At 42.0% G+C, this 19,618-nt stretch overlaps 1 protein-coding gene across 2 annotated transcripts in view; it reads right to left on the reverse strand.

Moving 5' to 3' along the window:
- Positions 1-645: 645 nt before the first annotated feature.
- LOC141806406 (regulator of G-protein signaling 6-like) overlaps positions 646-19,618 on the reverse strand; it is a 51,023-nt gene continuing 32,050 nt past the window's right edge. Inside the window, exons 3-17 of one of the 2 annotated variants that reach the window (XM_074691920.1) lie at positions 17,419-17,518; positions 14,067-14,117; positions 13,862-13,968; positions 12,010-12,061; positions 11,577-11,641; positions 10,000-10,076; positions 9,194-9,275; positions 8,835-8,909; positions 8,128-8,229; positions 7,812-7,984; positions 7,555-7,680; positions 7,215-7,401; positions 6,414-6,503; positions 3,090-3,149; positions 646-2,821 (exon numbers count right to left, since the gene is read on the reverse strand). In XM_074691920.1, the coding sequence (XP_074548021.1) occupies positions 2,771-2,821; positions 3,090-3,149; positions 6,414-6,503; positions 7,215-7,401; positions 7,555-7,680; positions 7,812-7,984; positions 8,128-8,229; positions 8,835-8,909; positions 9,194-9,275; positions 10,000-10,076; positions 11,577-11,641; positions 12,010-12,061; positions 13,862-13,968; positions 14,067-14,117; positions 17,419-17,518 (1,398 nt within the window). In that variant the 3' untranslated portion in view covers positions 646-2,770. The remainder of the gene's footprint in view (positions 2,822-3,089; positions 3,150-6,413; positions 6,504-7,214; positions 7,402-7,554; positions 7,681-7,811; positions 7,985-8,127; positions 8,230-8,834; positions 8,910-9,193; positions 9,276-9,999; positions 10,077-11,576; positions 11,642-12,009; positions 12,062-13,861; positions 13,969-14,066; positions 14,118-17,418; positions 17,519-19,618) is intronic. The other variant, XM_074691922.1, reaches the window with a different exon arrangement.

A 19,618-nucleotide genomic window follows, 5' to 3' on the forward strand; every position in this document is an offset into this window, starting at 1 on the left:
GTGATGACCTCCTCATTTCAGCAAATAATTTGCCAATTTCAAACAGACTGCTTTTTTTTTTTTTTTTTTTTTTTTTTTTAGCAATGTACAGACATTTTTAGGCATTTCTATTCTACAACATACTACAGACATCCAGTATTGTTACTTTAACCCTAACCATAACCTATGTTTGAAATATGGGAAAGCAGAATACCCCCACTTTAAACAGTCAGATATATCATTCATTTTGTATTTTTACCGTAGGAAAAGAAAGGAAAGGCCTCCCCTTCAGGAGATCCTTATCACCTCATCATGCACCCAGAATTAATGATAAAACCATCAGCTTCATGTGTAAATTCTGGTATTTCCAGAGAGTAAATTTAGATGTTATTTTTAAACCTCAGTATGTTTTTATGCATATAGATGCTGCTATTCATGAGGTCAAGGCAAATGAAATCCAAAATAAAAAGGCCTTTTTTGCTGAATGTACAGAGAAAGTATCCTGAATAGAGAAAGTGTTTTTGTATGTAAATTTAATCTGCCAAATTTTGCCTACGGTCTTGTCTTGTGGTTGAGCTAAAAAACAAAAATCCAATTCAGATTGATCAGATTTCAGGCAAAACAAATGATGTAGGAGCAAGAAGAGAGGCACACAGAGCAGACAGGTCCAGAGTTTTTATTATTTGGTACCCATGAATAGATAGCAGGTGCTTGAGTGTTTTGGTGTGCCAGTAGTCATCTTGCTGATTGAGAAACTAAAAGCACAAAATGCCCTGAATATGTTTCATGCATAGTAATGTGCCCATATCATAATAATAATAATAGTAATGATGATAATAAAGTGTGCTTTTGGATAATGACATTTAGCCAATTTGTATCTACAACGCACCCTGTACATAGTGTCATAGTGTTTGTGCTGAGAGTAACATTTGGTACATCGACTCAAGTTTAGCATCTCTCTACTTTACACTCAAGAGGTTACTGGTTTATGATAACAATGATGGTTAATATGACCTGTACAGTGCATTGAAATGACTCTATTAGAAAATAATCAATGGTTCTCTCAGTCAGCAGTGTTACTGTAGCAGTCACTGGCCTCATGGTGGAGCTGTGGAGCTGCAATCCTCTCAGTCCAGGTTTGTTCTGTCTGTAGAAGAAGTGTGGAGCAACAGTGGAGCACAGAGGACTCAGCAGTCAGTGTGCAGCGTCTGTGATTGGTCAAATAGTGGTTCTTTGAGGCCCAATCACAGCAGAGTGTTGCTCCAGTTCTGATGTCTGTCTTTGGAGTTCTGCCCTTCTGTCCCCAGTTGACTCTCAGTCTGGTCTGATAACATGCACCAGTTTCCTCACAGTCATGAAAACACACATTGAATATACGGTGGAGAGTCACAGCATACATTTTGCCAAACAGAAGTAGACAGGTACTGTTGTTAAGACAGAAAAAAATCACATGCTGTAAAAAGAAAAGCAGCCAAACGTTTGTGGTTACTGGGCTGTGAGCTTTGTGATATCTCCACACTTAGGGAAAATTAGTTTTGACATCATGATGTGACTGTAGCTTTATACAGACCTTTAACACTCTGTAGCTGGTCCTGCAGTTCAGCCACCACTAGGTGGACCCATGGTGCTGGAAACATTTGACTTCATCTGCTAAAGTAGGAGCCTAAAAAAAAGGAAGTTCTGTTTCTGGTGTGAAGACAACCTCAAATCACAGCTGTTCACAGAACCATGTGGACGATGTTTGAGTTGAAGCTTCTCAGTTATTCCCACAGACTTTTTTAAACCCATTAATTAGACTGTGCAGTTTGAACATTTTGGAACTGGAGGCCTGGAAGTTGTGAAAGCATTGAACTGCTTTTCAAACTGGATTAAATTCAGCTTCGCACATAAGTGACATTACAAAGCACTGCTGTAGAAACAAAGCGTCAATCCTCCACAGAGACAGCTTTCTGCTGACACATGCAGCGGAGCAGTGTGAATGCTACATTAAGCCCTTATGCCAGATTTTGGAATGTAATGAAGCATGAAAATTACACCTTCACAAACTTCTTTTCAATAAAGCTTATGGGTAAAAACATACTTTGTACTTTTGATTTAGGCCAAAACCTAATCTTCAGATGGCGTGTGCTTTATATATGGAACAGATATTAGAAATTTTAAAGATATAAAAGTTTGGATAATTTCTAAAAACAGAACAAAATCAACAAACTTATGATTTATTGCTGGCTGCCTTGTAGGTACACAGCTGTTTACAGAGTTTTGTATGTTTGCATCAGTAATGATGTGGGCCTGTGACCTTTTGTCAGAGTCGTCGAGTTAGGAGCAGTCCCAGCTGTTAAGGACTTCTTCATGAAAAATGAATTCATTGCAAATGTTGCAGCAAATGTATCAAAGAATACTGTTAGAATACCAGATATGTGCTTTTAATTTCTAACACATGGAAAGAAAATGAAAATAAAGACGACACAAATGGATCTGCTTGGTTGACAGTCTGCAGACGAAGAGACAGAAAGATGGCAGACCTGGTCTGATGTGCTTATACCGTACGCTGCATGCCATATGGTGTGATGTCTGAGGCTTCCCTTTGTCGTTGTCTTTTTTCCTTTAGAGTTCTGTTCAGGCACCATCAAGCCCAGTGCTTTATCAGAACCTTTAGCCAGACAGCAGTCCTCTGAGCAGAGTCTGTTAGCCTCCATAGCAGCCCTGTCCAGCTCAGCTCCCCTGCCTGTGCCTCTGTGTGGCTATGGACCCCCCCATGGGGTTTGGCTGTGCCCCTGCAGCACAGGAGGTGTCAGGATGACTGCATCAGGCCTGTCAGGCGCTTCCCCGTCAGTGACTTGCCCTAGAAGGTCACATAAAACACATTACTAGACTCAGACGCTGATTTAGCTCAGGAGAAATCACACCAAATTTCAAAAAGACAGGGCGCTGTTTTGCCTCAAATTCTATACATTAGAGCATACGTTTATGTAGCTAGCGTGTTATTCACAAACACATCCTGTTACAGATACAAAGAGCCACAATAGAGTGTAAAATGGTTAAAAAGCCACTGATAGTGAGCCAGCCAGTGTGGTTTGTGATATGAACAGCCCCAGCTCCAAATGACTTACCACACTGCGGGTGAACTTCTCCAAGGAGGTGCGGCGGCCCTGCTCAGTGTCTGCTGGCTGCTGTTTTGGGAGGGGGGGAAGCAGGGTGAGTGTTTGGGTCAGGTAGGGGTGTAGCGAGGGGGGGCGGGGGTGATGTGGTCAGTAGGGGGACAAAAAGGGAGGCCAAGCATTGCAAAAATGAGGGCCGTGGACAATGTGGGAGTTGCATTTTTTTTAGAAAATGGAGCAGGGGTCAGTGACAGGCCAGCAGGAGGAGCAGTGTTTGAACAGGAGAGGGCAGAGAGGCTAGCATGAACACAGGCAGCTGTGATTGGCTGAAATGCTCCAGATTACACAAAACAGCTACATTTGTTTGGATGTGCAAGTCTAAAAAAATGAAGTAAAAATGAAAATAACCACACTGATACTTTCCTTCCCTGTTATGTCTACAGCATGAATTGCATGTACCCATTTTTGACTCAGTAGTTGGTCTGTGTTGGCATATGATGTCATGTTTTTTTGAAACAGTTCCTTTGACATTTTACATAATTTAGTAGTTTCCTTGCACCTGCATCTTGGGCTCAGTGGGTTTGCCTTTTTGACTGCTCTGTTTGCTGTCTCATCAAAGAATCACATTACCAATTGGCAGACCTTTTCAAGAGTTAATGAATGCTGTCAAGTGACATTCAATCAACCCCCTTTGTAGTGCAAACTTGCAATTAAATAACCTTAAAGTGCATCTCAAAAACACCAACTACTTTTCAAAACCCTTGTATAAAAACATTACTAACTGACATCAATTTTGTTGTTTAAAGAAATATAAATAATGTACGCTTTATCAAAAGATAACAATCATCAAATCATAAGAATGTATATGGATGCTTAAGATGAGGGCTAACTCAAATCACATTATATATCCAGTCTCCTAGCCTAAAATATAAACTTACAGTGTGTTAAGTAACTCAAACTGATTGAAATGCAAACCATAGACTGCATCAAAAGATGAATGACATTACAGTTCCTCAAAAGTGAAGCCAAAAGCTTTGAAGCTCTCTCTAATGACTGGCTATAGCAGAGGGGACAGGGCTCAAACCTTGAAATCAAAATACAAGGCAATTTCATGTTTTTTATAACATAATTTCTGTCAATAAATGTATTTTCTTGATGATTTTTTGTTCAATTTTTTGGCTAGGAAGTTTAGTTTCGGTTGCTATCAAATTCATCATAAAATACTCACTGAATACCTTTTCTTTTTTTATTCCAGCAAACTAGTGAGCACATTTTAAAGGTGACACATCAAACCCCTTTTCAACCATTTTACACATAACTTTTTTTTTTTTTATCTTAATGAACCATGTTTCACTCAAATCATTATATAAACCAAGCACTAGAGAAGGTTTTTAACCAGCTCTTTCTAAAAACTAAGGTTTTGCCGCAAGGTGCTTTAAACCCAAATTAGTTCCTTTTTATCCTCCCCCAATTTAGCTTCTGGAAGATTAGTTCCAGTATCTAAAAGTCCCTGGTACCATGGTTTGAGTAGGTTGTGGGGATGCACAAAAACATGTCTGCAGGAGACAGTACACTGAATTGGAAGAATCAGGAATGCAACAAGTTTTGTAATGGTCTGTTATTAACTTTGTGTCATGTCAACAGTGGTTCTGCATGTTAGCCTGTTATGGTGATAGAGTCAGACATAAACCTTGTGCAGATTTGAACATGTGTTCAGGCCTGTATCATGTGTAAATTTACCTTCTGTGTTTCAAGAAAGTGACAGCATCACATTTAGATTACTGCAGGTAGAATGACTAACAGAACATTGTTGTTAATAACATCCAGCTACATGTCAACATGAGATCTCCACATCCTACCCAGTCGAGTAAACCCATGACAGGCTTTTTCAAAGTGTGGCTCAGAAGGTGGGGGTGGGATTACCCAGGAAGGACCACAAATAAACAAAGGACTGGGTTGTCTTATTTTACATTTAGTGGATAAAAGAATACTCCAGAAACACAAGTAGATGAGAAAACTACTAAACTTTTGTCTCCTTTCTCCTGAGACCAGGTTTAATTGAAAAGACTGAATTTAAGGGGGTGGCAGGACTGAAAACAAATGGGCCATAAGAGGTGGGTGTGTACTTTACATATATCAAAGTCATTATAAGCTGAGCTCAATTATCACACCTGTAGCGTTCAGGAAGTCAAATTTTAGACAGCATGAGACAGACCAAGTCCAAAATGATCACAGGAGAGTTTGAACCTTGTCTTTGAGAGAACCCCAAGACAGACTGTGTCCTATATACCAATGCAGTTTATATATTCTGGATTAGAGAGTGTAATTTGATGCAAAGAAAAGGGGGAATAGGCATATTTAACAGTTCTGTTGACTAATGTGGCTCCTGCAATGCCCTTTATCTGACACTTAACTGACCGCTCTGCAACCACCAGTGTTTGCTTGATCTGGGGTATCTTTGCTTTTATTGCTACTTTAGATCTGTGTCTGGTTTACAAATGAGACATGCTGTCAGCCGTGTGGCTCATAGACTGTATAACATGTGGACGCAGTCTCTGTGATGTCATCTATTTGGTTCTCACACAGAGTTTTGAAGCCTTACATCAGCATTATTGGTAATGCCGAGCTCACATTAGCTTCATTTTAGATAGGGCGAGGTAAAGAGGTGGGCCTTCAGCCTCCATCAGCTACAGGATGCCCTTACATGGACAAAGTTTGTAAAGTGAACAATTTAGAAAATTATGCATTCTAAAAAAACAGTGTGCTGATAGAGAATTGAGCTATTTATATACAACCCAGCCTGTAAACATGTTGATTTTTACTGTAAAATCTTTTTTGGTGAGGTGTGTGGTTTTTACATTTTGCAGCCAGCCTCAAGCAGAATTTTTAAGAACTGCAGTTTTGAAGTATTCCTGTGTAAGCTTCTTATTTTATTTTGAAGGTTGTCACTTGGTTTGGCTACGTGAGCCAATTCCTACTCCTATTTTGGCATCACTTTGTAGAGGAGGAGGTAGCATGTCCATCTTTATACACAGTCTATGATATGCATTATACTAAAACTGCTGTGTATGTCTACAGAATGGAGTAGGGGGATAAGCGACAGAATTGAGTAGTTATGCCTAATTGCAACCCCCACTGTTTGTTATTGCCCTACAGGATGTCATATTGCACCTCAGCAACCCAAACAGAGCCCTGGAAGCTGCTTCCAACTACCAACATACAGCACACATGGACCTGGATTGTGGTTCCAGTTATCAAAAAACAGAATCAAACCAAGGAGAGTGATGTACCAACAAAAGAAAAGAGGTGACATAGAGTTCAGTGAGTGCAGCTCACCTTCTTTCTAGCTAACAGGAGGTCTTGGTAGATGTTGGATCGCAAAAAGCGTGCATAGCTGTCACTTTTCATTAGCTTGAATATGTGCTCCTGCAACAGAAAGAGAAGCTTGTGAGTCTGTGAGAAAAGGTCAAGAGACCATTAGCAGAGGATTAAATGAGACCTGAAATTTGTAATGCAATGTACTGTAAGTATTTGTGATTCAGAGGAGGGATGAAAACTGTGAGACAGAGCTGAGTAATGTTCTTCCAGTGAGAGGCGTTCCACGTCACACATCACCAACCCACTCTGAAGCAGAGGAATCCATGGTGAACTGAGTGAACAGCCTATTCATGGCATTACTCGGCTCATTAGGCCCTGGCACAAACACACTCCGTCATTCTTCCTCTCTCCTCTCTCTTTCTGCTCCTCTGTGGCCTCTCATTCAGTCACTTTAGTAACATGAGTGGGGTGGAGGGGCTCAGTATTTCTGTGGGCATGTGGATGGGAGAGGGAATAAAGGGCTGTTGTGTGTGTGTTAGGATGTGTTTGTGTGTAAACAGGGACATGGTGGAGGAGAAGCTCATCTCACTCGGTGAAAGCAGCTTTTTAGTTCTACAGTTTCAGCACCTTTTTGTTCCATTATTCAGCTCTCTAGGCAGCTCGGGAGAAGTAATGGTTGTATTTTTGTACACAGGCGCAGGTGTGCTGGCACACTGTGTTTCTAGTGTTTTTTTAGACTGTAAGAGCTTGTTTTCATGCCTCTGTGAACATGTATGTGTGATGTGAATTCAGCCATGAGAGGCAAACACTGCGGTTCACCTGAGCGTCCTCGTAGCTGTAGCGTCCAGGGTCTTTGATGTTCTGGCTGGTCCGCTCATAACTGTGAGAATCCAGGTTGATGGAGCTGGGTGCTCCCTCGGCTAGAAACTCTTGCCAGATCTCTTCGGCCCGGGAGGACACTTCTTGGAGCGGCCGGCGCTTCAGATCCTGCACTGCTAACCAGAACCTACAACAGCATTGAATCTCATTAGTTCCATTCATCCATCTTTCCATCCATCTTTTTTCTGCTTATCGCATGTAAAGGCCAAAGCTGTGGTTATTGGGTGTGAGTGTGTGTGAAGCTGAAGGAAAGGTATGAGGAACTATATGAGAGCCTAACCGCAGATTCTCCGAGCTGAACTCTGACTCCAGGAACTTCAGGAACTGGTCCCGTCCTGCTGGATCTTTCAGCGCCTCCTCCAGAGAGAAGCCCCATTTCTTCACACGCTGCTGGCTTGGGTCACGACTGCACTCAGTACCAAACACAAAAACAGAAAAGTAGAGAACTGTGTTTGTCTTACTCATGTTGCACACAGACCTACATGGGCCTTCACAGAGGTCTCTGCCTACATCCCCTTGCTGCTGCTTCGGCCTCACCTTGCCTCCAGGTCCCAGAAGGACGTGTCATCACTGATCCAGGGATTTGAAGGCTCCATGGCTGACACAAAGGGGTCATACTCCATGAACTGCTCGGTGTAACTCATCAGACTGTCAGCCACTTTGGAAACCTTCATACAGTGCCTGTCCAGCTGGCTGTTCAGGAAGGTAATCTGACCGAGGGAGACAGAGAGACAGAGGGAGTAATGAGGAAGCTAAATAAGAGAGCAGCTCATCAGTCTGTGTCCCTGGCTGTCATTTTGATGGATAGCTGAGGCTGATTTCAGTAATGGCCTCAGTGAAGACTGTCGCTTACCTCTTTCTGAACGTCCTCTTTGGTGGTCTTCCTGGTGGGCTGGGAGCTGATGTGGACTGGACTTGGCTGGCTCTGACCGTCATCGGGTACCCCGTAGACCGACTGGAGGAGATAGAAATTTAGACATGCTGAACCCTGTTTAGTGTTGATGATACAGATCAATATCCCAGTTTGATGAGTGTAAGTAAAGGTGAGTGCTGTAGAATCTCAGCATCATGTGATATTTCATGTCTGTCTGTATGCTGTTCCTATAATTCATACTTTTTAAAAAGATCAATAAAAATGAGTTGTGACATTTCTTGATGAAAATATGAAAAAGTAGGGCCTTAAATGTTGTAATTGTTTAATAAAAGCTTAATAACAAAAATGTGTAGTGGTTGGGCTGCATGCACCATGAGGCCATGATGAGGCTCGCCATGGAGCATCAACCTAAACATGTCACATGTTTCCTGCTCTATCCACTCTACGTAAAAAAAGAACTTTGACTAATAAAACTTTTCTCTATGTTACATTTTGTTTTCTGCCAGATAAAAACACGCATTAATGTATGGGAACGAGTTTCTAAACCCTGCACGTCTTTGGCCCTGTGTGGGACTATTGTAGGATGAGAAGTTAGCTTGAAAACTAGTGCAGAGATAATGATGTCAAAGTTTCTGAAGCCAACATTTCATGTACAGCAATCCTCCAGCTTTGTCTCCTCTGCTCACCTTTTTCACCCTGTGTGGGTTCCTCTCTCTTCGGCACTTGCGGATGTCCATCTCTGTGGTGTTGACACAGCCTGGCTGTGGGAGGTGATATGAGACAGAGTCAGATAGCTCCTTTAGCAAACTACTTCCTGCTTAGTCTAACTAATAGAAATTGGTGGTGTTCCTCTGATCAGCACGGTCACACGCAGCCAGGGGTTGAAGCTGAGGGGCGTGTGGAGCTGAATGAGCTGTTAACAGTCTTTACAGGCCTAAACAGCCTTTCTTCAAAATCTGACCTTCTTTAAATTCCTTCTCTTTGTTTTGTTCAGTTCCATCAAGCACTGAAAAAGCAGCTTTTTCATGATTCAGCTCTAACTCACCACTGGTCGATGGACGTCCCAGAAAGCTCTCTCCTGGCTGTCTAGGATCTTTCTCTCTGCTTTGTCTTTCTTCCGGTCAATCCTGTGAACAAACACAACAGACAGAGCACACACTCCTGAAACATCAGGTCCATCCCCCCAAAAAACCCACACACCTTACAAAAACAAGTCAGATCAGAGAGTAAAAGCCAAAGTGTGTGAGTCTTAACCTGTCTGCTCACCTCACTGAACAATGTCTGGATTTACCACTGGTGAAGCTGAGCTCTTACATAACTGACATTTACTGATCCATCTTTGCTCAGCACTGCTTACTCCTGAGATATAAGAAGACTTATTGATTTCAATATTACAAAACATCAGGTAACAAACAATGATGTGGCTTTACTGGATTTATAGAGACAATAAAGAAAGCTTCTTCCTGACTTGGTGAAATAAGAGTTTGTTGCTGTGCTTACACATGTGAGCCACCAGATGGAAGTCTCAGTAAGAGGTAGACTTTTGCACACTGTGTGTTTTTTATTTTATGGGGGAATCTTACTGTATTTAATGTAAGTAACCCTGGGGTCAAAGCAGGGCATTAAAACAGCACTGCTGATGAGAAGGCATTGGCATAATGCCAAACTGTCACAGCACATGAAGCATTTTCTTTCCTCTGGGAAATAACTCTCTGGTCATGCATGAAGCTAAAGGTTAGCATTTTATAAATATGAATGCATAAACCCTCATCTCTGTATCCTGACAGCCGTACACACCCCACAGATGTCAGGTGGTGGCATGTTGTGAATTGCATTAACACGGATACTCACTTGACTTGAGCCTCGGCTTGCATGAAGATAAATTCCCACTTCCTGGCGAAGGCTCTCTGCAGCCTAGCGAGGTTCTCCTGCAGGAACCAATCAGACGCACTGTTAGTGGAGGAGGTTATTTGAATTCAAGGCCTTTAGATGATTACATTATCCATTCAGTGTGATGGCGTGCCATGACTTTGGATTATTGATGCTGAGACGATATGACCTCTCAACAAACATGTCCTTGAACAAGTTGCTAAGCTGCCGCTGCTGCCAGGTGGTGTTTGAGTTTCAGGCAGTTAGAAAACCCTGAAACAAGGGTTTCAGCAGGAGGCTGAGGGTCAGACAGTTTGCTGGAGAAGCAAAGTAACTTCTGAAGTATGTTCACTTCTGTATTTGTAAGCGTAGGTTAAGTTACAGGGGTAATATTTGACTTTGTAGGTTTGTTGTTGTTATTTATGATTCATAAACAAAACCAAGCTAGCACTTTCAGTGTTAGTGCTTGGTTAGTTAAACTGATTAGCTGTCAGGAACTGCCCACAATTTACAGTAAATTCAGTCGTTGGTTACAATTTGGATGGCAGGAGGTAATAAGTTCCAGTTTCAAGGCTTCTTTAACTATCTTTTTTTTTTTTTTTTTTACTCTTAATAGAGGAAGACCTGCTAGCTAGTCCAGGCAGGAGCTAGTTTAGCGATACTGGCTATGACTGAATGTCTCTGACTGTTTTTGCTGTCTTCAACTCATCCCCCTGCATGTTCTCTATAGTTTGCTTCTCTACACCTTGGAATTAAGTTCTTCTCTTTTCTACAAGTGGTGCTGCAGTTCTGACTTTTTCAAACTCAGCTCTTGGGCCTTGTTGCAAAGACAGAAATAATGGTAAGTACCAGTTAGCCGGGATGAACAGTGGTAGCAATGAAGCCTGGAGTCATAAAGTGACCTGATTGGACGAGAAAGGAAGTGTACTGGACAACAGCTGCAGAGTAATTTAGAATATTGAAGTGCTCTGCTTTTATATAACAGCAGGAGATGAGCACTGCAGTAATGCCCCTCTTGAGACTTTATTGATCTGCTGATTCCAGGTAGGCTTATGGATGTGTCTGCAAATATTTTGGGGCTGGTAAATGACTGTGCTGTTTTCTGCCAAATGGTGCTGCTGTGAAAGAATAACTGCCTTCCACAGATTTGTTAAATTGTCTGTAATTGATAAAGCTTTCTGCAGGGGGAAATTGATTTTGCAGAAAGCTGCAAAGTGCTGGTGGGTTAAGATGAGATAAGACTTCTTATCTTGTCTTGATGTTTGGTCTCTGTTTAAAAAATAAAAATTAATAATGTTAACAGGTCTAAGTCTGCTAATGTTTTTTGAAAGTGTCTTAAGATAACCTTTGTTTTGATTTGGCGCTATATAAATAAAGACTGACTGATTGATTGATTTTGAGGTATGAGAACCCTCTGTTTCTGTTTCAGCTCTTGTGTTTTTCACCTAAGTGAAAGAAGACCGGAAATGCAGTTTTATCTTATTATGGTTCATGCACACAAAATGGCACTGAACTAAGAGCTTCCTGGAAATGGTAAACCAGGATGACAGAATACTCACTGCTTCATAGTCAGCAAGCTCAAGCCTGGCCTTGTTCTGCATGGTGCGCTTGCAAAGGTAAATGGCTGAAGGGATAAAGATAGAAAGAGAGAAGGACATGAAAAGTTTGTCAGCTTGTCAGCTTTCTAACCCGAAAATTAAAGAGGAAATGTTCCACGGATGTGACTGATGTCTCAGCTGCAGAGAATGGATATGTGCACATATCAGTGACTGTCCCTTGGTTTTGTTGGGCTACTATTATCCCTCAGGACTCTCTGTGGTAGGGGTTCCTCAGGGCCAGATACATTACAGGGAATAGCCCTGTGGATCAATACTCAGAGTGTGTCAATAACATATCTGCAGCATGAACTGTCTTTCAGCTCTGGAGGCAACAGTGAGATCTTACCAGTTTGAAGAAACATGCAAAAAAATCAAGTGACAGAGTGTGACTCACCGTAGTCTGTGTTCTCAGGCTCCCAACAGTTTGAAGGCCAGAAGTACGGTGACTGGTGAAACAGAGAGGAATGAAACAGACACAGATTTTGTTTATTTGCTCATAAAATCAGCATGAGGCTCTTTTTAAAACTGCTGAGGAGGATGTGTTTTAATTGCACTCCATCGCCTAAGTGAGGTATTAGTTACATAGCTCTACGGTTTGAAATGTGACATCAAGCTAGCGTTGTCGTAGCCGGCTATATGTTAGCCTGATGCTCCGACATATCTGTAGGCTAACAGAGTCTGTATCATTCTTCTGTTTATCTTTCTTCTGCTCTTTTGTCCTTTTTCTGTCTGACAGTTAGGCTCCTGTGTCCACCATCACTACAAAATTAATCACAGAAATCATTTTTAGCGGAGAAAAACGCAGATCTCTGTGTTTTATCTCTTCTCTCTACTAAACTTAGTCAGCCAGTGTAGTGTTGTCATAGAGACCTAGACGTGCCGTAAATCAATCCGGTCCTGAACTGGGGGCTAAGAAGTAGCAATTTAAAATGACCTGTAACCAGCAGTAATGGCGCTGATTATCTCATTTTAATGTGTGGATTACAATCAGGCATATATCCAGAAGGAAGAATTTTTCAAGATCACTTTCAAACTCCTCACAGCCCCTTTAAGGTAACCAAATGTAGTCTTTTTCTTTGAATGATCGAGTTTTATTTATTTATTTTTTTCCCATCACTCACGTTTGCACAAAGTCGAAGGATGATTTGTTTATTGCCACAAAAAACTCATGACGTCTGTTTGCTGCACATTACTGTCAGCGGAGCATTAGAGCTTTATTATATCTCTCCATATTTAATTGTCTTTTGCAAAATGATATTATCCATTTCAGTTCTTTCCAGAGCCCTTAAATAATGGATCTCTCACATCTGTCAAGCATTCTTAATAACGGGGCAGAATTAGAAGTTGGTGGGACTAGAGCACATTTTTCATGACAGTAATTAGCCTAAGAGCTGAATGTGACACTGATGAACGTGCTTGTTTGAATGTAATGAACAAAAGGGTTATCATGCTGCCATCCAGTGATATTACTGTCATTCTAAATTTAGAGGGAAGTCTGCAAATTTGTGAAAAACAACAGAAGAGAGCTGTTATTAAATCTAGGTCTTCCACCAAACAGGGGGCTATTTATAGACTGAGAAACATCCCCCTGTCTATAATCCCAGCATTTCTAATGCACCGTGGACTCTGTTTCAATGTTCTGATGACGTGGGCCTGTTGCATCACGACAACATCAGAGAGAGTATTTTTAGCCCTGGCTGAATGAGCAAGTGTGACACACACTGCCCTTCCTGCGCAGGCACAATAATGGCTTTTAATCCTGAGCAATAGAGGTGAGGATAAATGCATTCAGAACTAGATGATGGGGGAGGGAGGGTGGTGGCAGGGAAAAGTGCAGAGCCAGCGTGTGGACGGCTCACTGCTTCCCATAGGGGAGGCTGCCATGGCCGGCCAGGATGAGATGCTAATGGGTCAGTCACAGTAATGAGTCAGAGCAGAGCAGGGCCTGTAGCTGTCAAAAGGACCTGTCAGAGTTCATATTGGATCAGATGGAGCAACAAAATAACACCCTGTTGACAGGCTGCACGGGTTGCCTGTGGGGACCCCGTTTTGCAGCCCAGTTTCTGCTGTGACACAGCGTCAGCAGGGATGTACAGTAGCGACCTTGGTTGGATGAGTAATAAGCTTAGAGAGGATTGTGTTCATTAGCATCACGCAATAAACATATCCCCCTATCATCTTGTCATCCCAAACTCAAAGGCCTCCAAACTTTCCACAGGGCTGTCCACAGGTTGAGCTCTCTGTACCTGGAAACGATAAAGAGTCCCATCATCCTTTAGTGTCAGGACGTGGTCAGAGATGGGGAAGATGTAGCCGTGTGCAGCGATCAGACTCCCGAGGTGAATAGCTTCAGCTGTTGACATAAGAGAAGGCAGAGACAGACATGAGACCACAACCTCCTGCAGCTGTTCAGCTCTCTGGATTGTGCTCATGTGTAGGATGGTGACATACCTGGATCTTCAACAGACAGGTTCTTCATCAGCCACTGAACAATGTCCGCACCTAGAATTCACAGAAGGACATTGGTTAAAAGTGTCACTGCTATGATTTCTACAGTGTTGGAGTCAACCAGTCCTAAAGCCTGTCATATCCTCTCATGAGATACATCCATGGGAATGATGGCCAACTTTTTAAGAGTGCCAGTGTAGGAGCACCTTGACCTCCAGCTATGACCTCTTTGTCCAATTTGAAACTTATGTTCAAATAAAAAGCCAAACAATAACAAACACTGCAGATGTGTCTGTAGTGTAAATATTGACATTACTATAATAATATATTTATTTGTTCATTTATATGTTATTTGTTGGCTATGGCTGCCTGTTGCGGCAGCTCTCTTCTTTGTCCGTTTCTTGTAATTTTTTCATCTCTTTTTCGTCATCTCCGCATTTGGAGTGGGTCATTACTTTGTATGGCTCATTAATTGGTCATGGACACCAAACTGTTTTGGTCTTCAGTGATATTTTTGCTACTTTTTCTCCTATGTTTGTCTGGAAATCCTTCATGTAACCATGGCTGCATTGTTTACATGTGAAATCAGCTGTTAGCAGCCTGTAGCATGTCAATGCTAACTGGTTCAAGGCCTGATGTTTCCCCACAAGGTGAGGACGACGTGCTGGTTCTCAGCTGTGAGCTAAGAAGTGGTGACATCGACATCGTTATTGGGAACGTAAGATCTATTTCTAATTAAAGCTGCAAGCAGCGTTGGATGGGTCCTCGGGGCTCATGCCGGTTTTACCCCACTGTCACAATATTAGCCCCAATGTGTCCAACAGAATAAGACGAACATTTCGGCGTTGGTTTCATGTCTCTATGACATTCCTAGCCCCAGTTAGGGCTGTTTTGGTGTGTGTGGGGTGGAAGTGAGCCTAATGGCTCTGAGAGAATATTATGGGATGTCAGGGAGTCAGTTGATACCATAGCAACGTATCCTCTGCTATGCTGAGTGACATCACCAGCAGCTGCATGCTTGGAACTCTAATTAGCGTGACAGAACCCCAAACAGAGTGGAGACTGAGAGTTTATTAGGCATGTAATGTAAAGAAATCCGCACAGAGTCCACAATTTTATCCCAATCTGTGACAAAAATATCATATTTGATAGTAGATCTTGTCAGGAATCCATATTTGGCATTTTTAAAGCTGTACGAGTTATACTTTTTTTTGTAGAAGCCAAAATGCGTCACAAACCGGTGGAAAAGAGGTGGAAAAGTGCTAGAAATTGATTTTTTATTTTAGAGCAATGTCCGAACTACTTGTCCTGTAGGCCACAATGTTGGCTTAATCTGTGTAAAAATATCATATGGTTGTAGGGAATTTTGTCAGGAATCCAACCATGTCATTTTTAAAGCTGTGTGACTTTTACTTTTTTGTCTAGAGGCCCAACTGCTCAGCGAGGGCTGCTCTCCCATCTGTTAACATTGCGTGGTCGGCGACTTTGAGGGCTCGCCATTCGAAAACCGGGCCCGAAATAACAACTACGTGAACAACTTTTGTAGAACAGGGTCTGGTCTGTCATGTGAGGCAATTTTCATGCCAGTACCATTTTTGGTTCCTGAGGCGATAATTTGGCAGAAACGGTAAAAATGCCAAAATCTCTTATTTTGGCGGGCAAATTGCCGGCTTCCTGTTGGAGCTACGCGAAATTACCTCCTATATTTTTTGTGCGTGTCAATGAGTGGAACGTTTTGGTGTTGGTTTCATCTTTCTACGACATTCCTAGCTCGAGCTGGGGCAGTTGAAGTGTGTTTTTTAGAGGTTTTTAGGCTCTAGAGAGATTATTATGGGATGTCGGGGGTCATGTTTGGTATCATTACGCAATTTTTGTCAATCCTGAGGTGTGTGCAAATTTTGGTGAGTTTTTGAGCATGTTTAGGGGGTCAAATAAGCGTTCAAAGACGGTGCGGAATAATAAGAAGAAAAAAAAAAGAAACGCAGCAGGAACAATAGTGGGCTAGAAGGGCTAGAAGGTGCCGAGGGCAGGGCTAGAAGGTGCCGAGGGCACCTTCTAGCCCTGCTAGAAGGTGCCCTGGCTCAGGCCGAGGACCCTAATAAGATGGACAAGCTAGCTGTGCTAACCCAGCAACAGAGGAAATACCAGAGGGCAGAGTAGCATCATGCTATTCACAGATATAGCTAATGGAGCTAACTGTATATGAACGCCACATTGGAAGAGCTTGACCTGCTGTGAGCAGACAGGATCCAGGAGACAGAGACTGAACAGACTGCTGAAGAGGCTCAGTCCTGGACCCTGTGGAGGTGGAGGCTGGCTGAACTGGACAATGATGGACAGGCTGTCATCATCTATATCATCTATATATTCTATATCTCCCCAAAAGTGCCTGTGCATCCATTTCTAGTGAGTCTCAGTTTCACTGAAAATGATGAGTTACAAAAAGCTCAAATGCTATCTTTGTAAGGTATGTCCTCAAAAAAAGAGAAAAACATTTTTAATTCATTTGGAGGAGTTTGGAGATCTAAATGCTGATTGGCTGATGTGACGCAGTGTCAGGCAGATTTGTTGCTCAACTTGAGGTCTTTGGCCCGTGTAACCAAAGAGTCGATTGTTAAGTGATGTCATTATGTAGATTATCTCTGTAGTGACCCACTAACACAAACTAGCTTTCAGGAAGTTTTTTGTCTGTTCAAAGCCAATTAAAGTATCGCAAAACAATACAAACAGGTTTCTTGTCCCCCCCCCCTGTCTCTCTCTTCCTGATCCTGGACAGCAGAGCAGTTTTTACAGCCTGTGTCATTGGCAGAGGCTGCACAGTGTGGTCCTGAGGCCATCTGGCCTGAGAGAGCCATGGCAAGAAGTGACTCCAAAACAACCTCTGGGAGAGCAGGAGTGAGCAGGAGTGTCCCCCTCAACCAACACTGGTGACTCATCCACACACAGACACATGAAGGCGTACAGTGTGTGTGAGAGTAAAGAGAGAGGAAGAGGGAAAAAAGGCGTTTCTGTGGTGTGACAAGGGCAGCTTCACACCCCAGGCTGTCTCCTCAGCGCTGGGCTCTTATCGGCAAAGACATCATTTGCCTCCAACTGTAGTAGCTGCAATTTAAATGAGCCCAAAAGGTCATATTTGCTTTACTGATGCTGTCTCGCAGGGTGAGGCAACAAAGCACACACATACACACACAGGCACATACACACAATTATCAGCACATCAAGTAACGAAGGCCTAGTTGAGGAAGAATCACAGGAGGAACTGCATAATGTGTCACAGTAGTCAGTCAGGGTACATTCAGCAGGCATGTACACACACACAAACATATAACACACACACACACACACACACACTTACCTGAAACCACACTGGGGATCTTAGAGAGGAAGCTTTTGACAGTCCGGATGGATACACCTCCTGCACTCTCATCTTGTATTCGTGTCACGATGTCTTCAATCTGAGGAAGGGAAAAAGTGTTAAAGGTGCGAATAAAATAATGGAATGAACGTGCATGAGCTGCCGTCAGTCTTTCATAACGGCTGTTAAAGAGAAAAACATCCAAAGTCAGGGGGATATTGAGTCATTTTCAGTAATTACAGGAGCTATTTAAAGTTTGAAAATTACAGTTTTATATTAATGGATCTTACAGACGAGGAGAAACATTAGCATCAAAAGCTTTTTTTTCTGGCTCAACAAAGCCTAAAGCCCCAGGTAGTGATACCTGGTACCATAAAGGTGTTTATCATCTCCCTGTGCTCATCCAGGCTTTTTGCTTCAGGATCTGTGCATGTTTGCATGGAAGGGGATGTTTGATACATCAATCTTTGCTTTTTTGCTGAAAACTATTGTTATTTTCAGTCAACATCGTATAGAATACACCAAAATCCCTCTGATTTTTCAGACACCTAACAAGCAGGCGTCAACATACCATTTATAACAACAATAAATTGGTTCAGATAATGTCCAGGTGATGATTCTTTGAAAAACTCTACCCACTGTACGGTGCATTTGTAGGACAACCTTGCAAAGAGACTCACAAGAAAAATAACTTGTGGTTTCAAATGTGTTTTCAGATTCACTCTTTTGGCTCCTTAACTAATACTAACAATAAAACTAATAAAACAATCAAAAATGTCATGAACACTGCAGATATAGTAAAAGCAAAAAAACAAGTTGATAGCACACACCACAGTTATGATGATCTGATCCTCACACACTAATGATGGGGAAGTGATAAAAGTGATAAAGCCTTGATTTGTGCATTCACTGTTAGTTTTTTCTGCCTTGAATGCTTTATTTTACTTATGCAGCTAGATAGATTTATCACCGTGGAGCATGTGCTTAACTTCTTAATATTTTTGTGCAATCATGGTTTATTCTGAGTTAGTAAAACATGATATCTACTAATGATCAACTTGCTGTCCATGCCCAGTCATTTTTGATTAACTTCACCTTTGGATGAGCTTAAAACAAGCCTTGGATGATTTATCATGTTCAGAAAAAGCTACATGGGACTCCTTGGCCTGGTTTATACTTCAGCACTACATATTTGTAAGGTGGAGAGTCCATGTTGCTGTGCAATACCCAGCCTAAACTGTAGTTGGCAGTGCCAGATTTATTTATTTTTTGGCTCAGGTGGCCAAACTGAGGCACTGACTTTGGTAGAGATGGCCAGGTGTGGTAAACATGAGGAGCGTAACCTGAACCTGGGGGAGTTATTTCCAATTAAAGGGGCTGTGAGGAGTTTCAAAGTGATCTTGAAAAAGTCTCCCTGTCCAATCGTAATTATTATGACATTAGGTTATGTCAAGGTCAAGTCGAAATCCTTCGTAGCTTCTGGATCAGGTCGAGTTTCAGCAGGAAGTTCAGCAGGGCCTCTAGGGTGGTCAATAAGATTTCAGGGGTCAACCTTGCGTGCAGTTTTTTACTCTAAGTATATCAAATTGGAGGTGGAACTGATGAATGTTAAGCAGATTAAAAGTGACATATCACAGGTATTGCAAAAAGGAAAAAAGAGGGGATAATGGAGGTAAGATGTGGATGAAAGATGGAGGAAGAAGGTAAGAATACACAATACAGAGCTACCAAATCGACCAATCACAGGGCTTTAAGTCTGTCTTGACTTGACGCATTTCACTTTTGAGGAGGTATATGTCCTGGCCACATGCTAGGCCCTGTGTAGGTGAAGACCTACAATGTAGATCTGATGCTAAGTTGGTAAGTGAATGTTTCTCTGTTTTGTAGCACAGGACCCTTCTCAGAGCTATAAGAGCTAAGAGAGGCTAAAACCAGTTGTGAATTTGTGTGACAACAAAGCATTTATTGGCAAAGGTTTACGTAAAAGTAACATGTAGTTGAAATGCAAATATGGTAAATTTCTATTTAAAGAGACTATGAGGAGGTTCTGTTTGAAGTGGGTTACAGTGACGCCTTTGAAGCATGACAATAAGCAAACCATTGTAAGTTTGTACCGTAGTTTAGTAGACGGCATTATGTAGTGGTACTGACAGCCTGGTACTCCAACATATCAGTAGGCTAACATGACAACAAGCAAACT

This window comes from Halichoeres trimaculatus, unplaced genomic scaffold, assembly GCF_033239565.1.
Source record: "Halichoeres trimaculatus isolate MK-OKI-2021-1 unplaced genomic scaffold, fHalTri1.1 fHalTri1_scaffold_17, whole genome shotgun sequence".
NCBI lineage: Eukaryota > Metazoa > Chordata > Actinopteri > Labriformes > Labridae > Halichoeres > Halichoeres trimaculatus.